The sequence below is a fragment of the Protomyctophum parallelum genome (genome assembly GCF_964188405.1).
Source record: "Protomyctophum parallelum genome assembly, chromosome: 5".
In the NCBI taxonomy this organism is placed as follows: Eukaryota; Metazoa; Chordata; class Actinopteri; order Myctophiformes; family Myctophidae; genus Protomyctophum; species Protomyctophum parallelum.
The window spans coordinates 26,527,325-26,550,347 of NC_139702.1; the positions used below are offsets into that span (position 1 = coordinate 26,527,325).

The 23,023-nt window shown below is 41.5% G+C and overlaps 1 protein-coding gene across 2 annotated transcripts; it reads left to right on the plus strand.

The window, feature by feature from the left end:
* Positions 1-1,701: 1,701 nt before the first annotated feature.
* On the plus strand, positions 1,702-21,130 carry wipf2a (WAS/WASL interacting protein family, member 2a). Of its 2 annotated transcripts, XM_083766143.1 has the most exons (8): positions 1,702-2,208; positions 7,934-8,072; positions 9,568-9,700; positions 10,008-10,130; positions 13,100-13,822; positions 15,833-16,072; positions 16,986-17,087; positions 17,976-21,130. In XM_083766143.1, exons 2-8 carry the CDS (start codon positions 8,010-8,012, stop codon positions 18,017-18,019), a joined length of 1,428 nt encoding a protein of 475 aa, XP_083622269.1. In that variant the 5' UTR covers positions 1,702-2,208; positions 7,934-8,009; the 3' UTR covers positions 18,020-21,130. The 2 variants fall into 2 exon arrangements, with proteins under 2 accessions (XP_083622269.1, XP_083622268.1); XM_083766142.1 differs by lacking the exons at positions 1,702-2,208; positions 7,934-8,072; positions 9,568-9,700 and having other exon boundaries at positions 10,030-10,130; positions 15,833-16,078.
* Positions 21,131-23,023: the final 1,893 nt, after the last annotated feature.

Genomic DNA, 23,023 nt, shown 5'->3' on the forward strand with positions numbered 1-23,023 from the left:
TAGCCCAAGGAGTGTTTTTCGTGCAAAACTAATGCTTGGAATAGATTCAGAATGATGAAAACCGCCTAGTTTGACACGTCACATGCTACTTGAAATGAAATTTAGAACATTTTGCCTTATAATGGTAGCCTACCCCAAATTTCAGCAGCTGTCAAAAATTCCCCTAGGGTGGTTGAATATAAACCAATGTGAGATATGTTAGTAGACACCTTTACAAACATATTGGTGAAGAAAATATTGGTAAGAAATGTATTCCCAGATTTTATTAATTTTAATACTATCCACACACTATCAAAAGGCAAGAAAAGCCCAGAAGAAGAATGCATTATGCAATTTCAACATAAGGGCAACATTAATGAGCCTATATATTTTCACATCTGTTTATTGTGAAATTATTTAAATTAGTGAATCAGAATTGGCTTCATCACCACTGGTTTACAGGAGTAAAACAGTGGGCGAATTCTGTTAAAAGAGCTTTGTTCACATTACGACACATTACATTTTTTTAAGGGGCGCTAGCCGCTCCTATGCACAGCTTTGTGTTTGTGTATGAGCACGGAATATGATGTATGATAAGAGCGCCCCTCACTTCACATGAGTGTGATTTTTGTCATTACAAATATCAATTTTAGATCATGGTTCTGGCTGTCGCAGACAGTACAAGTTTTGTCTTACTACCTACAGTATAACTAGTCCTAATGTAAAGTATTACTAAAGATTCCTGGCTGAAGCTGTTCCAGAGGTCAGTTGTTTTGAAGAAATGTTTACTTCTCTGAATTCTTTGGCAGCAGGTAGCTATCTCAATGGAAGCCGGGGTTACAACTTACAAATCACACAAATTCAGTCTAGCAGTTTGCTGCTGAGGATTTTCTTGGTTTTTGGTAGCCTTGGATCAAGACCATAGATCTGCATTATTTTTTATCGAATCTGATAGTACAAAAATAGATACAAAAGTAGAAACAGTGGTGTAAAGTAATACTCAAGTACTGTACTTAAGTACAATTTTGAGGTATTTGTTTTTTTAATTGTTTTCAATTGTTTCAATATTTTCAATTGTCAATACTTTTACTTCTACTCCACTACATCTCAAAGGCAAATATTATACTTTTACTCCGTTACAATAATTTGAAAACTTAAACTATAGTTAGTTTATGCATTTTGATTATTATTACAAAAGAACAAAACATATCCACTTGAGTGAGACCGCATTTGAAAACGTGTGAAACGGGATATTCTGCATGAGTAGCCTGCTATACATTTGGATGCGTTTAGGGGGACTTCGCCGGCTTTTGGGGCGACCGTTTTTCACTTTTGGGGGTGAGCTGGAAAAGGGGCGACCGTACCTGTTGCGTTTGATACTTTTGTACTTTTACTCAAGTACGATTTATTTCTACATTGCATTATTGATACTTTTACTTAAGTAAAAAATGTGAGTACTTCCACAATACTGGGGGAGGGGGGGGGGGCTTGCGCGCCCCAAGCGCCAGTGATGATTTCGTCGCGCGCCGGTGGCGCACCAAAACACTAAACAGCAGACCTACAAGCTCACGCCTCACAGCGCTTCGGGTTCTTATTGCGCATGAGCTTGTAAATCTTCTATTTTCGGCGCGCGACACCGTCGTATGCCTGGGGTATAAAGTATAAACCTTTACCTGCCTCCATTTTGTGTTGGCCGGCCCATTTCCGGGTTTCCGAGAACCAACCAACGATAAACGGGAGTCTCTCTCCTGCCGACCGTTTTTGCTGCTTGCTGGACGAGCGAGCAGGTGAAAGTTTGTTGTCGGCAGCGTAACGACATCTTGTCGATCAAGTTATATTAGTTGTTGTGGTGTTTTTATACATGACAACATTATTAGCAAGGAGGAGGAAGTCCTGTTTACATCGACAAGCGGACAGTCAGTGGCCGCTGACACTGACAGCTGGCATTAGTAAACACCTTCCAACTAGCAGCGGCTAACTACTAGCAACCAAGCTAACGTTAGCTCTGCTAACTTCAGGACTTTGGTGCTAACGTTGTTGTTTTGTTGTTTTTATTAGATTTAACAACGTGTGGAACGTTCCAAACATCGCAGTCTCTTGATAAGACCCTCTCGTATATTTTTGTCAAGCTTTTAGAGGAACTGCTTTTTAGGTAAAGATTTGCCACAGCAGCACTTTCCATTCATGTTGTTTTGGGAGGACAAGACTTGCGATCCTCTTCGAGACAGGGTGAGTTGTTGATCCTGTTATTTAAGTTATAATGTGGCTAATACTGTTGCATGCTAGAATGGACACGTTCATTCTAAGGTCACGAATTAGCCTTCTAGGCCAGTATGTGTGCTTTATAAAGGTTAACTAAAGGTTTGCCTGTTTGTATCTACGACAAAATCCTAGAGAGTGTAACTATATCTATGTTTTCAATTTCCCCACCTTTCTGAGTTAAAATAACTCTTCCTGCCATTGTACATCATAAACGACACATTCATAGTTTAATTATTTTTGCATATTTCTTTGACATCTTCAAATTATGGCTTAAGTTTTAGCTGTTTATGTTCAACAAGTGTTATTGGTGATACAATCTCGTGGATGCTGGCAGTGATAAAATTAGCTAATGGCTATCATATGATAATTTTAAACAACACCTTGTTTGTTTGGGCAACATTAAACTCGTAGTTTTTAAAATTTTGCAAATAGGCCTTTTCTCTACCTATTTTACTTGACCACAAAACTTCCTCAATGACCGCCCCCTTCCCCACTTGGCTGTGTTTCAGCTTCCAGCTTTCCCCCCAAAGGGGGACATTTTCTCTCATTGATTATTTGCCAACTATATCTATAGAGACCTAAAAGGAAGCTAGCTAACCATGGCAATCATGACCTACTTAAATTGAGACATCACATTACTTGTATTAAGGGAAAAAAGCATTAGTCAAATTAATATTGGTTCATCTCCAATGTGTGCTTCTGCAGTGGTAAAACAATGGTCCATATTTTAGGATGAAAAGTAGGCTGCATCCTAGTAGTTATAACACAGTCTTCAACGCTGACCTAACCTCTAGTCATGGATTCAACGGGGTATTATTATTATCATCATTATTATCACAAAATTGTCACATTGGCATGATTTTGTCTGCTTAAGATCAGAACATCAACTAGATTAGAACAATAATCCCACGAAACATGCCACGATGCCCCGATTTCTGACTCTTCTTTAGTGATGATGCGTCGGCGGTGGTGGCTCAGGGGTAGAGTGGCTGGATGCTGGTAACCGCAAGGTTGCCTGTTCGAACCCGGGCTCCCCCAGAGTTGGTGTCGAAGTGTCCTTTGAGCAAGACACTGAACCCCAAATTGCTCCTGATGTGCTGGTTGGTGCCTTGCATGGTTTCCGCCGCCATCGCTCTGTGAATGTGTGTGTGAATGGGTGAATTGATGCACAATCTATGTAAAGCTCCTTGAGTAAAAGGCGCTATATAAATGCACCATTTACCATTTATGATGATGATGGTTGTTTTTGTTTGGATCATATTAGCTGAACAGTAACTACAAGCTGATAGTACTCGGAACCTAAACTTGGTTATTTTTATTAATGTTTCCACCACGATGGCTACAAGCACTTTGTTTTTTAGCTATACTTGGGTTTGTGGTTTTGACTCGTCTTTGATCCAAGCTATACCCAGCAGTGGAACTTGAATATTTTCAACGCAGAGAAGAGATGACAAACTCTGCTCTCAGTTTCTGTCTCCCCTGCGGTGCGTTTCCGTTTGTTGTAGTCCTCTCTCACTGGCGAGCTTGCTCAGTGACATTCCATTAGTTTTTTTCTCCTCTGTGAAAACCTGCTCTAACACTTAAACCAGGCAGCCTGTTGGAGTGGAAGAGTGAAGAAGGGTGAGGGTGGGGTTAGAAGCCAGCTTAACGTGCCATATCAACAATGGGCCCAGACGGCTAACTGGTTTGGGGAGAATCGGTGACCTCAATCAGAGAGGACAGATTTGCATATACAATTTTTGAGAAGGGTAAAAGTTTGGAGCCCTTTATCCATGAAAGTATATACCAAAATATATATTATATACATCTGAGAGAGTGCTATTAATTTTAAATTATGTCAATCCTGCTACACAAACACCTTTTGAATCGAACATACTTTAGCAGTGACTATCACATCTCAGTTGAACAACTTCAGTCAATATTTCACTAAACATTCCCCCAGACCTTGTTATACCCTATCTGGGTAGGGTAATATTGACTGTAACTGCTACAGTGACTGAATGATCCTGTTTTAGAATGACAATTAAAATCATTGTAAATGTTGTCCCACAAGTCGGCTAATGACCTGTTTTCTGATAAAGAGCGAGCAACTAACTTGATTGTTATCTTGCTCTTTTATACCTAAATGCAAGACACTCTTGCCCAAGGTGTATTGTGAAGCATGTGTGTATACAGTTGACATAAACACAGGTGCTTACTTGTGCCCACTTTCCAAGTCTGCACCAATTTTCCTCACAGCGGTGGACTGGATACATATTATTTATCCATTACATATATTTACAGCCGAGTTGGAAATGGCTGTCATGGCATGTGATTAAAACGCACCTGGGAGTGCAAACCCTGCCCGCCACAACATCTCCTGCTCCGTCTCCATTCCTGAGGTGTCACAATTGTCAATTTGACCATGACTATGGTGAATTTGACCTTTGACCTCTTTACACTTTTGACCCCAACATGTATCCGACTACATCCTACTGCAGTGTTTCCCAACCTTTTTTCTGCCACGGCACACTTTTCATAGCCAAAACATCCCAGGGCACACCTAGATGCGGGGGGGGAGGGGAGGCCTGTAGGACCTACATCGTTCCCATCGATTTTCATTAATATGAGTTTGTTCAGTCTCAAGTATTTTTTTTCCCACAGACATGCAGGCAGGACAAATACTCTGACCTGGCATGCATGCAGCCAGGAAAACTGTCTATAGATATTTGTTGAACTATAGAGTTAGTACAATGCATATATTGTGTACATCAAGCTATTCATCATTATGTACTTGGACCGTGGATGTTGGATTTGAAGATTTGGGGGATAACAATAGTTTATATGGTACTAGTACTCTAGTTATATATATGATCAAGAACGGCCAAAGCAACTAGGTTGTTTTGGGAAGACGGAAACAGGGACTTCCACAAGAGCCAGCAAAACAGCTGATTACTCTATTCTTTTGCTATTAGTATGTAAAAAAAAGTGCAAAAAGTGCAACTAGCAGCTCAATGTAATGTAATGTCGATTCATTTTTGGGCTTTCATGACTTTATTGATAGGACAGTAAACTGACAGGAAATGTGGAGATGGGGATCGATTCAACACGGAGCAACGGTGGTTAGGATTGGGATTCAGGCAGCAATGCAGCCTAGCATTGCAAGTAAACTCTGCACAAAATGTTCAGAAAGTAAATTTGGTCCATTTATTTCTCCACTTTAATAATTCCAATTGGTATTGTATTTTATATCATCTTAATCGTTGACCTTTACAACAAGGTATAGCTTGTAAGGATCTGTCGTTTGTGGAATGAGCAACATAGCTTATCATGTGGGCAGTGCCTCCAAAACATTTGCCAAAATGGCAAGTGGTTGGTATTCACCCTAGCTTTGAGTTGCTTAGTGGAGTGGATGATTGCACTCTCACACGGTAATAATAATAAATAAAAACACACATGATATTAGCCATTTTTACGCTTCATTAATTCTACACTCCGTTTTGGGGAACTCTGTAGCGTGACTAGCGTCTGGAAGATCCATACGCAATTACGCAGCCCAATACTTGGTATGGTATCTCTCACAGTCGAGACAGAACTTGTTGTCATTGAAGGCAATCTCAATAGATATCGGGATGAGATTCTGTAGCCAGTGGCGATCACATATCTTCAGAATCTGGGGCCTAACGCCATCGTCCAGGATGACAACGGTCGCCCCCACAGAGCCAGGATCGTCACAGAGTAGACCTCAACCCAATTGAACACTTGTGGGATCAGCTTGGGCGTGCTGTATGAGCTAGACTAGAGTGACCAACGGAACCACCTAGGATGAGGTTGGTGAACAGCATGAGGATGTGCGGCTGCTTTTGAATCTTCCACCCGCTACTGAGTTCCAAAAAAACTGAATGTAAAATTAATGAAGTGTAAAAATTGCCAATATGTGTTGTTTTTCTTCCATAATGCTGTGGGAGAGTGAAATTATCCAATCCACTTAAACAACTCAAAGCAAGGGTTGAATACCAACCATTTGCCATGTTGGCACATTTTTGGGGTACGCTACACATATAGCTGTGTTGTTCATTCCACAGATGCACTATCCTTACAATCTATACCTCGTAAAGGTGACTAATCAATGATTAGAATGATATATAATACAACACCAATTGGTATTATTAAAGTGTAGAAATGATGGACCAGAGTTAAGTTTCCAACCTTTTTTGTGCTGAGTTTATTTCCAGATGTATCACAAACAGTGTTGTCTGCATATCATGCCGTGTTGACTGATGTGCTGCCAGTGCCAACATTAGATACGCTATCCTATCTCCCTATCCATGAATGTTGTTCATGGCAGTGATACTGTTTTATAATAGCTTCTGATAATTCCTTGAGCACTGACATTAACCAAAAACGATCTACAAAGCGACACTTGGTTTGAATCAGTGGGGTCAATAACAATTGCAATTGGTGCTCTGTAGTTACTAGTTACTAGAGCCAGCAAGGAGACAATATTCATCATGATTCCAGGTTGACAGCAGTTCTGTCCCAAGCCTGGACAATGAGAAATAGGATGGTACATTAAACATGGAGGTGACTATCTGTTCTGTACTATGGAATACAATTCATGTTGATTGTCTCTGGTCCGGATACAAGCTCAAAGCTATTTTGGATTAAAAATCTTTGTTGTCTGTTTAATAATACTGCAGGTGTGTTTTATTTTGTATTATTCACTTTGCTTTACTAAAACAAAGCTCCTTTGAAATGACGGTCAGTACAGTAGGACAAAACAAAACATTATTTATGATTGATAGTGCATCCCAATACGTGGTGGACACATATCCCAACACCCAATATCTGGTGGCCACATTTCTGATGGCGGAGTAATTTAAAACTTTTGAAAATCCTCAAGCAGTGTTACAGTAGTAGTCAGACAGACAATGTTGAGAATTCAGGACAACATGATAAATGTATTGAAGGAGCCAGTCTACAGCAACAGGTTCCCTCTAACAACAGCAAGAATGTCTTGGGGGTTTACATTGCCAATGCACCCACTGTGGTGTGACTGTGGAATGAGCATAATTTACATTTTCTTTACTTGTTTGTCCATACTTTAAGCATAATGTGCCTCTTTTACCAAGGTCTATATGTGCTGTCTTCATTTTCGGTTTTGTTTTCGGATACAAGGCCCTTGTTCATCTTACAAATGGAGCTAAATGTCCCCGTTTCTTTCCTGAGTGTTGTGTTTCTGACCACATCACTGAAGACTTTACACTTGTTTATGTCTATATACTACCCTGTTGTTTTAAATGTGCTTTATAATAAATAACGTAGATTGGATATACATACTGAAACAGTTTCTATTCTTTTCAAAGCTGCCCACTGGATTATTTATTTAGCCTTTTCTGATTTTGGGTACACTTCAAATTGCACCAGACCATTTGATTCGCTGATCAGCCAGCTAGATACTAGAAAAGTCATTTTATGCTTTGTTGTGAGTGCACGAGTCGCACTCCGAAAAATAGCCAATCTACGTGTTGTAACCGGTTATTTTCGGTAGCCGGTCTACAAATCGGCCATTACGTTACGACATTACCAAGGTCCTCCAACATCAATTTTAGTTTACTAAAAGGTTTAGTTGACTAAAGTCCTATATTTAGTCAACTAAAACTAGACAAACTTCAAAAGACTTGCTAAAGCTTTTTTCCATTTTGTTTTGCAGGAGTCAGTGTGTGTCTTTTGATCAGAGAAGGTGAACCAACTGCCACACCGACCAGTGGTGCCAACAGAGGGACACCATGCCAATACCTCCCCCTCCCCCTCCTCCCCCAGGACCACCCCCTCCCCCCACCTTCAACCAGGTCAATTAAACAACTGTACAATCATAAAAAATACACTCAAGTTTGTAGAGTCGACTACTATAATTTCCATTGTTTAGCTAAGCGGTGGAATGGAATATATGTATGTTTATGTTGTCAAATGCATATATCCCAATTAAATCAGTAAATCACTAGTCTGTACTATTAACTAGGCAGATGTTTTAAGTTCAACATCAACTTCAACATGCCGATAGCCTATCTATAGAAGATGTGACTGGTTGAATTACAAACTTGGAAGAGGGCAGACAACTTGATTTGCCTCCACAGGTTACAGACGGATTTTCCCAGAAATATCATGATAATGTTAAATGTATTATTATTATGATTTTGTGCCACTAGAGGAAATTAGTATAGCACAAGTTACATTCACCCCAACCCTTTCTGGCTTGCACCGAACAGTTATTTTGACAATTAATTCCGTTTCCTAGTTAGTTACTTTATTGACACAAATGTATAAAACATTGGGATCCATGATGAATCAAAAACTTTAAAAGGTAATATACAATACACAACACAAAATCCCTTTACAACAGGAGCTTTCTATTGACAGGCAAGCATGTAGCATATGCAAAGTCTCTCTGTTAGTGCCCACGAGTGAGCTAAAATCAATACCCCCAACCTCACATTGACAAAAGCGCTGTTCAGGTGGTATGCGGCTCCATCTTCCCATTCCCACACACAGCCTCTGAGCGGACAACCGAAACCATGTATTAAGGTTATCCTCAAATAGTCCTCAATGTAAGGTGTACTGCTGGTGCTGGTATAGAGTGGATGAACAGATATATCTGGATTGATGGCTACATGATGATTTATTCTGGGGACACTTAAATACGCAGCGGATTCACCCGTTATCGCTGTATTAAATTTTGGCCGTATTCCAAGGTGCCGATAACGGTTGATTTCGTCTATTTAATTCTGTGATAATGGGTGAATGGGGCGGTGCAATACGTTGCTCTGACCTAGATTATTTCCACTTGTAACTATTAGTTGCTTAACATGCTGCTGACATGTATGTTGCTCTGCATAAGCCGGTGGTATGAATCATCTTTGTGTCACCCACACCCGTACACACTTAACACAGGATACTGTGTGTCGTATAGTAACATTGTTCCACCATAAACATGCTACCATAACATATCTATGGTTCTGCTGGAAAGTTACAGGCTATTTTTAAACTGAACCTTGAACAATAAAAGTGATTTATAATTCATTGCTATTTTATTATTGTCAGCCAGAAACACCTGGTTATGAATGATTGATAGCCAGGAATTTGTCTTAGTGACTCGTTGAGTGTGGAGTCCCGAGTTGGTGTTGGCTAGACTCACTCTCACATCATATCGCAAGGACTTAATACACTATTATGAAAAGTAGACTATATTGTACATTAGACTACAAATTTACAGTTGCATCGAGTTACAGTTTGCAGTTAGGCCGTGTTGGAATTTGAATTTACCTTTTTGATCACATCTTCCTATAGGCAAACAACACCGCACCTAAGCTGAACCGAGATGACGCCAAGGGCAGAGGGGCCTTGCTGGGAGACATCTGCAAAGGAGCCAAACTCAAGAAAGTTGCTGCCGTCAATGACAGAAGTGCTCCGATTATTGAGAGTGAGTTGCACCAGGTTCAGAGAAGCTACCCGTTTTTAGAGAGGTCTCTCTCTCTCTCTCTCTCTCTCTCTCACACACACACACGCACGCACGCACATTGCAGACCTGCAAACATACAACTACCACACATTTCTCTACATGCAAATTAACTTTATTTATATTTAAATATAACTGTATTTACTTTAGGCTTTTCAATGATATAGTTTAAATATTTGCACTGCTTTTTATTTTTTATTACAACTATGACACTTTTCTCTAGATTCAGGTGGAGGAGGCGGCGGAGGTGGAGGAGGAGGAGGTGGAGGAGGCGGAGGAGGTGGAGGAGGAGGAGGTGGAGGAGGCGGAGGAGGAGGTGGTTTTGGAGGAGGAGGACCAATGCCAATGGGAGGCCTTTTTCAAGGAGGTGTGCCAAAACTGAGACCAGTTGGAGGTAAATGCACATGTCTTATTATTTCATTATATCCACCTGTTATACCTGTATGTTACTGTTTCTGTAACGGCTGTCTTGATCAATATAGTTTTATGTGAGAACAAAAGGTTGATCTAGATCTTCTTTTTGAGTGGTGCAACCACTCCTATAGGGAGCTTTGTGGGTCCCTGGCTGGCTGACTAGATGTGTCCGAGCACGTAAATAGTGTTTGGTTGGTTGGTTGGTTTGGTCACTGTTGTGCAGCCTAACACACACACACACACACACACATATTAACTGTATGTATGATGATTTCGGTTGTGACAATACAGTACAGTACAGTGACAGTAAAGTAGAGGGTCCCTCTGGGGACCCCCACACGGTCATTTCACAACCGTTTCGGACGCGGGCGGCTTGCCGGAACCGGGCTGCCATCTAGGCACCTTCCTGTGGGTCTGGAAGTTCCGGGGACCCCCACACGGACTTGCACCACTCACTTCACACTGGTGTGATTCTTTGATATTTTTGGGGCTTTTCTGCCTTTTTATTTTGGATGGAACAGTAGAGACAGACTGGAAACAGGGAGAGAGAGACAGAGAATGACACACAGCAAAGGTCACCAGGCTCAGAAATCGAACCCACGACTCCCTTTCAGGCTTCAGTAGAGCCTATATACAGTATAGTATGCGCCTTAAAGGACCACTTCACCTCTTTTTAACCTATCTTCATATAATTGGTCATCACTAATGAGCATGATAAAATATAACAATTGTTTTCTACTCAGTCTGTGTTCTCATTGTGTTGTGGGCAGTTCAGAAACCCGTCCACCAGCAACATCATCAATGGGGAATCCAAGCCAATAGAAACTGCAGGCAATTTTTTAAAAGTTGCAATGCGAAAATGGAAGCCATCGTTCTGACAATATTAAAAAATCTAAATATAAAAAAAAAAAATCTTGTTTAAGAATCTGCCTAACGATGATGTCACTGGACGTGTTTCTGAACCGCCCACAGCCCTCCTATGAGACGTTAACCCATAAGGGGCAGCGGTGGCTCAGGGGTAGAGTAGCTGGATGATAACCGCAAGGTTGCCAGTTCGAACCCTGTGGGCTCCCCCAGAGTTAGTGTCGAAGTGTCCTTGAGCAAGACACTGAACCCCTAATTGCTCCTGATGTGCTGGTTGGTGCCTTGCATGGTTTCCGCCGCCATCGGTGTGTAAATGCGTGTGTGAATGGGTGAATGTAATGCACAATCTATGTAAAGCGCCTTGGATAATTAACCAATTATATGAAGATGGGTTGAAAAGTGGTGAAGTGGTCCTTTAACCACCCTCTTAGCTGCTTTTCTAAAGGAAGCTAATCATGCACATTGCCAGCCATGAGGTGTGCATAACGATATTCTAGCTAATATTTATGTTGTCCTATGCAAAATGAAAGTACAAAGTCCTCATACAATATTCTACTGTAATAAATGTACACTAAGATGAGTTTGGACTATGAATTGTATTTTAACTTTTTAAGGTATAAAAAGGAATACATGCATAATAATAATCTTATTTTTATAGCATATTTTAAACCAGTGTTAGAAGGGAACACAACAGGAATAAATTAGAAAACAAGCAGAGCAAAAATAAAGAGCAAGGCTCGGCAAGCTAATAAGGAAAAACTTGCCAGGGAGTAGGCCAGCCTGCTCTTCCTTGGGCAGGCCATTAGAGCTACAACAGTAAAGTCACAGTGACCTTTGGGCTCTACGGTTTGTTTGAACCGCTGCCAGAAGATCTTGGGCCAGGGATCTCGGGTTGCAACTGTACTCTAAAGGGGTTAAAGGTTCAGAAACGCAAGTTGGGGCCTGAGCGCTCATATTGTTTACTGAAATTAGTTATGGAAAAATATGGGGGAGCATGGAAGATAGACTTTGAGTGGGGAGTTGGTTAGAGTAGATGTGGTATTGTCAAGGTTGTTGCAGGAGTTTAGGTAGGGTACTGTAGATGGTGTATTGACCATGTCGTTGCAGGAGTTAGGTAGGGTACTGTAGATGGTGTATTGACCATGTTGTTGTATGAGTTTGGTACCGGTAGATGTGGTATTGTCAGGGTTGTTGCAGGATAGGCCAAGAAGCCTATAGTGGCAAAGTGTGGCTCGCCCATATTGCTGGACCATGAGAAAAACTCAAAATTAGATCCACATCCTCCATCTTTAGTGTTGAGCCAAACTGTTAAAACAGCCGACTTAGAACAAAGCAAGGGCTCGAGTCGCAACTCACTTTTAAGATGCTAAAAAAATAAATAATAATCAGTGACACAGCAGGCAAATTAATACAACGTTTCAACGGTGTGGTCTTTTGTCGAGTATAAATGAGATGACGGGAATTCACGTCTTTTATACAGTGTGGAATACAGCCCCACATTCATATGTTTGGTTCACCAGCACCAGGGTTTTGTACGGCTACTGGGAGCTAATCAGAGAGTCGCCTAAAGGATTTTGAGAGGTTGTTGTGCACACGTGTCACTATTTAGATAGCATTTTATAACACACACATTTTTATACTTCATTCATTGTACAGTTATTCTACTGTTAGACGGATGTTAGGTTCTTAGCTTGTTTATGATCCTTGATGACCATTTTTATGTATTACCATGTGGTGTTCTTGCTTTCTGTAAATCACTCTGGATTAAGAGTGTCTGCTAAATGCCTAAATTGGTTTTACATGCACATCATCTCTGTTGGGTGGAAACCTCATTATGTCAAACGGTTTCTTATCAGCATTCAAATTCAAAAGTATCAGATCTACTACTGGATCTGTTACTTTTGATACTTTAGTGTGATGCTGTAGTAGTGTAGTATCAAATAGGGTATTAATTCACGAGTGTAAAGTGTAAAACGTGGAGATATGAGGAGGTTTCTGCCCGACAGACAATATGCTACGTGGCTCTAACCTGTGTGTGTGTGTGTGTGTGTGTGTGTGTGTGTGTGTGTGTGTGTCACTCCACAGACAGCCACAGTTCAGGAGGTTCAGTGGGTCGGTCAGCCCTGAGACCCCCGGGCTCCCGGCCCGCTGCTCCCCGCCCACCCACAGGCCGTTCCGCCTCGCCCTCGCCCGCGCCCGACAAGCCCTCGCCTCCGGAGCACCAGCGGTCCCACCACCACCGGCCCTCTCTCCCAGACCTCTCTCGTCCACAGAGCACCGGGTCCTCCCACTCCTCGTCCAGCATAGCGGGGGGGATGAAGCACAGCACCTCGGCCCCGCCTCCTCCGCCGCCATTCAACCGAGGCAACCGCGGCGGCAACACCCCTAACCCCAAAGCCCCGCCTCCGCCATCCTCCTCCTCCCACCAGCACCACCACAGCCGAGAGAAGCCCCTCCCGCCGACGCCCAGCAGAGGGCCCACCCCGCCCAGTTCCATGCAGCCTCCTCCGTCTACCAAGCCGTCGCCTTCCAGCAGGCCGCCGCCCACCGGCGGCTCCGCGGCTCCTCCCCCTCCCCCGCCGTACAGACACCCATCGGGCGGCGGCGGCGTCTCCAACGGCCCGCCCCACCACGTGGACGGGGCTCCGGAGCTGCCCCAGAGACACAACTCCCTGCACAAGAAGAACACGTCGGCGAGCAGCAGCAGCCACGCACGTAGCCACGCGCCACCGCCGCCCCCCTCGCCGTCTCCCCTGCAGGGCAACAGACCGCCGCCGCCCGCCCGGGAGCCTCCCGGTCGCAGAGCAGGTATGCTAACACACTGTAGCTGGTTAACCTTCCCCGTGTGAGTGCCAGGAATGTTGACACAAGGCAACGCGCAGGTTTTAACAAGCATTATTTCTCAACTCTTGTGTGGCCCGGTTCCAATTTTAAGCCCAAGAGACAAACACTATACCTCACAAACATTGGCCCTGTGTTAGCAGACTGAAAGGTCATCACACCTTGCCTTATTCTAAAATTACTGCACTGGCTGGGGTGGGGTCTTTGTTTGTAATAGGTTGGAATTGTGACATTTCTGTAACCTATTTATCTCCTCCTCATCCAAAATCTTCTTATTGACCTTTGAATAATACTGTAGGTACTCGACCCAGTTTAATGGCACAACCGGGAATTACATCAGCTCTGTATAGAGGAAAACATATTATTTCTGACGTTTTAAACTATTTTTCCCCCATAATAAATGAAAAAGCTGTAGTGTACAATCCCCAAAAGCTACAGTTTGTATTCACTGACCACGATACATTGAATAGCTAGTTTACGTCTTGGCATGCGTGCTTGGATTCGGTTAGGTAAAATCTGCTGTGCTTCCACTTGGCTGCAGTTGAAAGCAAAAATTGGACAACCACTCAAACAAAAAATCGGATCAAATGATTCCAATCGAATGAAGCTTTCTTTCAAAAAATCCAATCCACCGGTCTACAAAATATTGTTCATCCTTTCTTCAATAATACACGGTATATGCGTAGGTCATGAATATTCATGTGTAGCGTTTTGCAACGGAGCGTCTTCATTTGAATTCAGAGAGCGAGAGTATGAAACAGGAAGGCACTTGTTTTCTGAAGCTCCGTGTTGTCATTGGACGATGGCGCGCTTCGCCACGAGGCCTCCTGGTTTCTCTACATTCCAGAAGCCCTCTGGAATATTCCAGCATTCCTCTTTCTCTCCCCGTCTCTGCTTCACCCCCATCTTTGTAAGTTCTCTTTCACACCTTTTTATGATTCATAAGAAAAAATGAGGAAATCAATTTAAATGTAAATATATCTGCATGCTGTCTTGTGTTGTGTGCATGTCACTGACACATTACCACGGATGAATGAGAGACGATGGGCATTAGAGCGTCATTGGATTTCAAATGCCTTGTTTACCTTCCCAAAGGGCTGTGAGAGAGCGAGAGAGAGAGAGCATAACTGAATTCAAGGAAAAGGTTGGCTCACATGCTATTACAAAGTGGAGAAGGTTAAACGGTGGGTCACAAAGTGGGGGGGGGGAAGACAAATGAATTAACTATTCCCTAACTATTAACTATTTCCATTTGAAACTGGTCTGCATTTCTATTTCAATAGTGCCTTTATTTTAAGCGCCGGCTTCATGTGCATTAGATTCAACCATTCACACACCAACGGCAGAGGCAGCCATGCAAGGCATCAACCTGCTCATTGGGAACAACAGTTTAGGGCTCGCTCTGTGTCTTCTTACTCATCATTTCGTACACACCGTATGAATGTGTATTCTATGTATTTTCTGCTTCCTTCATTGGCTCCCGGTTGCTGCACGCAGTGCGCCACGCCAAAGAAAGAGTACCCCCCCCACAACCCTACAAGCCCTTGCGCTCACTATCGGTTCACAATCCATAATCTGTTCACCAATCGGAGATCAGCTATCATGTCATCGATCCACGTTTCCGAACTTCCGATCCAGATGTAGAGGAAAAACGACAGTCTCTAAATATTAGTCCATACCCGATGTGCTCAGCGCAGTGAGAAGACTTGAGACACATACGTCACCATATACGTAGTTCTCTGGAACTTTTAAAAGCCTGTGATACAGCCATGTTGTATTTATTTAAGTTATTTATGACAGGTTGTAAAACGGTGCAGCGTCCCTTCGATCATTGAATGATTTGATTGTTTAGTGTGATTAGAAATTCAGCCATCTCTCTCTCTCTCTCTCTCTCTCTCTCTCTCTCTCTCTCTCTCTCTCTCTCTCTCTCTCTCTCTCTCTCTCTCTCTCTCTCTCTGTGTGTGTTGGATCATGAAGCACCCCAGGCACCTCATCCCGGGTCTCGAAACGGCAGCAGGGACCCGCCCCCTCCCCCGCCTCCCTACCGAGTCCACAGCTCCGCAGCCCACAGCACCTCCTCGGAGTCGCACGGCCGAGGAGGAGGCAAGCCCCCTCCGCCGCCCGCCTCCCTGTCCTCCCGCACGCCTGCCGGACCTCCGCCCCCACCTCCTCCCGTTCGCAACGGCCACGGACACTCCTCCTCCAAGTCTATCATAGGTGAGAGTGAGTTATTATTCGTATATATATCGATTATATCGCCACTGTCGGGCAGAAACTTTCCATGATCTTCCGTATTGTTACTTTTTTAGTTTTAGTTAGATTTACGACCCTACTTGATCATACTGACACGAAACCATCAAAAGTAGCAGATCCTTATGCTTGAAACGCAATGTGAAGCAACGCGTTTAGAGTTTTTAAATCTATTACTTTTCTTGAATTTGAATGCTGAAATTTTTTTAAGAGACAACTGCCTTTTGAAAAGGTGTTTTATGACTAGATGCAGAATTAGTTACCGAATAGGTTTTCTGTAAATGTGCAAAAATGTTCCGGGGAGCAACATTTGCTTTGGACACAACCTCATTCAACACTTTGAAATCCATCAATTTGAGAAATCATTAATAAAATGTAAACCATTGCACTAGGACTAGAATGTATTTGCCCTCTTCAGGCCACCTGTTTAGCTATGCCTACCCTGGTACCCAGAGTCAACATTGTTTTGATAGCAAAGACACAATGCAGGCTGTTGTGATGGGAGTCGATGGCAGTCAAATGTCCTCCCCGCAGACATTCAAATGAGCCCTCCCAGTTCCTCTGTGAGTCAGTTCCTAGATTACTTTCTCTGTTTAACCCATTCAGGCCTGACGTCGAAATTTTAAATAAATGTTTTCTAAATCATGACAATTTTCTCAAAGATTTGAGGCACATTTTAACGATTCTTTTTAAAAATAGCAGACCTACAAGTTCATGAGCTTGTAGATCTGCTATTTTTCAATAGCTAAATTATAACAATGTTTAAAACACCAAAAGGTGTTCCCGCAAGTAAGTGCAGTAAGTGAATGACATTTTGTTTTTAGTATTCTCTCTATATTTTAGCATTATTGTTGAACTCTCCCACGTTTATGTCCTACAGATGATTTTGAGTCCAAATTCAACTTCCACCCCGTTGAAGACCTTCCACCTCCAGAGGAGTACAGGCATTTCAATAAGATTTACCCCAGCAAAAATAATAAAGGTACAAGTCACTGAAGTCGGTGTCCTTACATTCTGCCTTTATTTAAACACGAATGCCCTTGTAGATAAAGAACTAACCTAATTTATAAGACATTTATATTGACATCATCATACTCGTACTAATGAAAGCCTTCAAGACTGAGCATGTTGATGAAGCAAATGCAGGAGATAATTTAATCATGCTTAATTATATTATTCATACATCCATTTCACTACATTGTTGCTTGCCCCAAAGAACCGATCTACAAGCTTGTTTTGTTGTAGATCTCTTCTTTTAACTAAGCGACACTGTTGTGCATTGATTTATTGATCAGGTTTCATTGCCCCTTGTCTTAAAGTGCTATTCCAGAACAGAACCCTATCTGTTATCTATCTATTTATCTCACACGGAGGCAGAGATGTAGATCAGGAAATAAACAGTTTTTATATTACATTTTGTTACGGGCAAAAACAGCATTTGGCAATTTTGCCAGTAACTTCTAAATGCTTGAAATAGACATAATTTAATCCAGAGGACGCATTTATAGGCCTCCATTCATCATCATCATTGCAATCATGTCAATATACTTATTTTCTATCAATTCATCTCCCCATGAAGCCTTGAATTCATGGATGTTTTTGTGTCACATTCCTATATATAGATAGAAAATAAGTCATTTTTTGGGGGTCCTTTAAGAACAGTTTTGAGATCATACGGTCTTGCGCTTTTAACATCCCATACCTGTATTTCAGTGCAGGCTGATTGACTGACAGACAGACAAAATGCCTTAACTGTGTGAAATTTATGCTGTTCTCAAGTTCATGTTTGCCACCAGCGTGTTTTTTGTTTTTTTATAGCAAGGACAAAACCGACGTCACATAGTGTAACCCTGGTTTCTCCTTCCTCTAGGAATGATAAGAGGAGCACCTCCTGCTCCGCCGGTGGGGAGGTGAACTCGGCCAACACTCAGGAAACCGCAGGACTTGATGACTCAAATCAGTCTAATGAATGGACGACGTTCAGGGGAGTGGCACAAAGCACTCGTATCACTCAAACACATACACCAGAGACACACTTAAAACTACACAACACTAAAGCACCAGCCAGAAGCATTTGACGAATGCATTGCAACTACCCAGGTTTGACGCTACATTGTAGTAGTACATGACAGGCACTGTCTTAGTAATACTAGAACAAAACAAAAACACTTTGAACTGAGAAGCAAAGCAAAGTTTTGAGCATTGTGGTCACCACTCGGTCTTTACTCACAGGACGGACGGAGAGGCGTGGCGTTGACACTACATAGTAGGACCAACTCTGAAACTTCCAAAATGTTATGCATTCCATGTTTTTCTTTCGATGCATATTCCAGAATAACGTTAACATGATTTCTTTCCACTTATTTTTACATTTTCATTTTTTTTGTTCTGGTGTTACGCATTGATTGTAGGGAGCATCGGGGGAAAGGACATTTTAACACTAATGATTGGAAACTTGTGCCATGTTTGGACTTTTATGATGCAATGATTGGCTACTCTACTCACACTCGCTGACATATGAGCATATGTATGGATGGAGGATATGATTTATTTTTTATTTTTATTTTCGTTTGGTCATAGTCATTCCAGCAGTGCCAGGAGGGCAGGTGTGTGTGGAATGTAATTCCCTCCCTCTCCCAGTGTGCCAAAAACGGATGAGACGGAGTGAACGGAGCAGAGCAGAATGAGTAGTTTTCCAGTGATGTCGACTTGGTTTTGTCGACATAGACAAAGATTACTTGAATGCTTACCAAGTTGTGAGAGAGGACCCTTGAAAGCTAGCTTTTACATTCACTGAGGATCCATTTCTATTTCCTCTAATCTTTATTATTAGTCTAATTATGATATATTATAATAATGCCATTGGTGTTTGGCAGCTTAACTCTTAAATCATGAAAATGTGCATGATGGCACCTGTGGATGCTGGATGGTCATGTATATAAATGGGTAACGGATTCTTTTTTTTACCCCCTCCCCAACAGGATTACTGTCATGTGTAACAACAAAATCTGGTACTCATAGGCTTTGTTAAAGGTGCAGTGATTCCTGTGTTTACCACAAGGTGGTGTCCAAGGAAAGGTTTTTCCTCGTTCCCGTCAATGAACCAATCAATGGTAAGACTAGAAGTGTGCAGTGTTGTATTTCAGGACTTTATGAGGGACCTTGTTGAAGTCTGTGAAATCCTTCTTCCACAGGCGTTGATCAGAAAATGTGTATGATTTTGTACAATATCTTAGTCCCAGGCAGTGGTTCTCAAAAATAACATTTTCGTGTCAAGGACCTGAAGAGGTTTCGTGGACCAGCATACAGGAAGATTTGTGTTAACATTTTAAAAAAAATTGTCCAAGATTTTCTTCCCCCCCTCCCCCTCAATGGAAGAAATACAAACTCACTTGTGACATCCCGTTGTGAGTTCATAGATTTGCTATTTTCTTTATAGCTGAAGTATAAAACACTGATTGTGATGCTAGATAAATTGAGAACCACTGTTCCAAGGACTGTTGTTTGGTGAGAAAGATAGGTTCTGTTTTAAACGCATAGCTATGCAAGGAATGATGTGTAAGGATTCTCATTGGTAGCAACTGACCAAAAAAAAGGAAACACTTAAGTGCCAGATCTGTTGGAGCAGATGGATGATGTTCTATTTTTATTTTCTTCTCCTTTGTTTCTTCGTACGTGATGCCATGCTTTAGTTTTGCAGTCGATACATTGTAGTGAAGAAGAGCGGTGGTTCTCAACCTTTTCTGGGTCAGGGGCAGGGCCCCCACTTGGAAATCTCAAAAGCATTTTGCCATTTCTTTCTTTTTTTTAATATTAATGTTATATCATTAAAATCGTAGTGTTTTGCCAATAATTTAGGGGCCCCACTTGCAATATTCTCACGGCCCACCAGTTGAGAACCACTGAAGTAGAGCACTGCATAAGCATACAGAAAGAGAACACGCCATGGGTCAGTTTAAGATGTCCTCCATGGAAACTGACTGGTCCTTGCCTTACACACACAACAAAAACTAAAAAAACTTCTTCGCTCTTATCGGTACCAGTGCATTTATTTTATAGCAAAAAAAAAAAAGCTAAAGTGGAAACGATTCTATTTGAAAATGCAATAAATATTGTATATTTACTTTAAGTATGAGGAGGAATATGCTAATCATAGTTATTGATCTATTTTTATGTTGTAAAAAGGCTGTAATATAGAAAATAAGAAATGATTAAAAAGTTATAACAACGGTCCACTCGGATGGGCTTCGTCCCATGGCCAGATAGACAGGTTATCTTTCTAGCACTTCTCTGTATGCTTGGCCCTAGGGGTGGGTGTGCGTGTGTGTGTGCGCACGTTGCATGGATGTATAACGGTAGGAAAATAAACACCAGCTACCAGCTTTTTGGCTCTTTTCCACTACAAGAAATTAGTAGATCAAGATTATTCAAAATGTTCCTATCTTTTCCGAAATTTACAAAAGAATACGACTCCTAGTACATATTTTACATCTGCTAGCAGCTGATGTCCCCCAGACCCCACTTTGAGAGAACTTATATATATTTTTGTTTTCCCCCCCCCTAAAATGGTGAAAATAGCATGCAGGTCTAACAAGCTTGACTTGTAAACGTGCAATTTTCACGTTATTTATGATGTACCTCCCTCCTCAGGGGTGGTTCTGGTCATAGAACTTCATGGCTTCTGGGAAGAGTCGCTTTATGGAAGGTTCTGGGTTAACACTTTGTAGTGGAAAGAGCCATTTGACTAACGGGTATCATGGGGTAACCAACCGTGGTGATCTTTCACACATGGAGAGAGCCTCTTGATTGCCTGTAGTACAAAAATGTGTTTCCTATCTTGGATGTATGATTTATATTTTGTTCCGCACAGGTGACCAAATCACGACATTTGTCTCATATTTTCATCCTATCTGATGTAAGAGCAAAAAAAAACCTGTCTTGCCTGTGGTCATTTCATGTTAATCAACCATGTTTTTATCATTTGAAATAATTTCAAATAAATATATGCCTTTGGGGAAAAGGGTACTTGGTTTTGGTTTGTCTTCCTTGCTGTAACTTCGTATTTTTACTCGATTGCTGTAGCTTACTTGCACTAAAGGGGGAAGGTAAGTGATAAACTGTTTTGTTAGAATGTTAAAGCTCTATATTCTGAATAATCATTGCAATAGACAGAGTGTTTGTTCAGTAACAGGAGTCAAGTAAATGTTGAATGTTATGTGACCGAAATTCAGCCAATTAGGAGAGTGTACCCATTTATCAGATTTAAATGTATAGTGTTCCGGTTCCAATTTTGTGTCATCACTTCCAATTTCACTTGTTTAATCTGTATCTAACCTGTATGGTCTGAGTTCTCTGTCCTGTTTGGATCAAAATGGTATCCTGGCCTGAAAAGCCATTAATGAGCTCGTGACTCCTATTGAACACTGTAGCAATGAGTAGCCTATCGGTAATCAGAATGTATATCTATTTAACACTTATTTTAACCAAAGCAAATCACTTACCCTACCAGTATGGTTCTGAGGTACTTTTTACTTTAGCTGAGTATTTCCATTGTGTTTTATACTTCTACTCCACTACATCTTAAGAAGGCAAACATTATACCTTTTAACCCACTACAATTATTTGACAGCTTTGTTTTTGATTAGGCTATTAATAAACAATGCTTTAATTTATCCAATTAACTTTGGCTATATTAAAATAGCCTGTTTTTGGAAAAGGTTTGGTACTTAATTGGTACAATACATAAGTTTGTTTTTATGCCAATATTTTATTTAATTTAATACTCTAATACAAATTTGAATGACTTTGTTTGGTATTGCTACTTTTAGTAGCCTAGAGTAGCCTACTACTCTACTATAGCCCCGGCCCATATGATATGTGCCCTCTCCCGTAGGGAGAGGTCATATACATATCATATCATATCATATCACGAGATTGAGCGTAGTGCTGAGGAAAAATGACCTGTCCTTTTATAATCATGGAACATGGCCCCGTTACATTGATTCACACTAGCCCTGGTCCAGTGCTTACAACGAGTCTCTCTCACTGACGCCCTGCTGGAGTCCCATCCACTGCTCACTGGCAGCTTTTCCCACTTCGTGCGAGGGTTTACAATTCCCCAAAAATAAACAAAACGACGTAACTGTTCACACAAAGCCTGCTAGACCTTAGTAAAAGTCTATTCTCGAAGCTGGGAAGCGTCTCAGGTCCACAGCTTCTCTCTAAAATGCACTATTTTAGTCATTAAATAAAAAGAATCGAACCAGATAGGCGCAGGCAAAACCCAGAAATGCCGTAATAAAATAAATGACTGTCTGTGAGATCAGTCAGTGAGAGAGACCTTAGACTAGTACTAGTCTAGACTAGAGAGACTCGCTGTAAGCACTGGACCGGGGCTACATTAACACCAGGGAAGCATGATGAATTCCTGTTCTGTTCTTTAGCTACATAGAAATGTCTATTTGTATGTCTCTAAATGTTTTGATGAATTGAACAATGTGGACCCTGTTGTAAACAAGTGTAATGCTTAATTGGGTCGTCCACTCACAGTTAACAGTCTTTGTATTGAGTTTGTGCTTGAAATGTACTGTAAATTCTGCAAACTGTTAATAAATATTTCAATCAATCAATCAAAGCAGACAGACATTCTCTGTCTCTGTTCAATCATGCTATGCAGCTGTCTTTGCAAATATAGAAGGGCATTTATCTGAGTGTAACTTGAGTTAATGATTTGACCGATAAATCGGTACGTTTTGCGTGGTGCTTTATAAGACAAAGAGTTGACACTGATCCTACGTACACCATGATCATGAAACGCAGAGAATGAAATGTACAAAAAGGCAAGGCAGGGACGCTGAAGTTCCCGGGAAATTCTATTCCGCCAAAAACATAATCACAACTCCCGCCACACTGTACTTG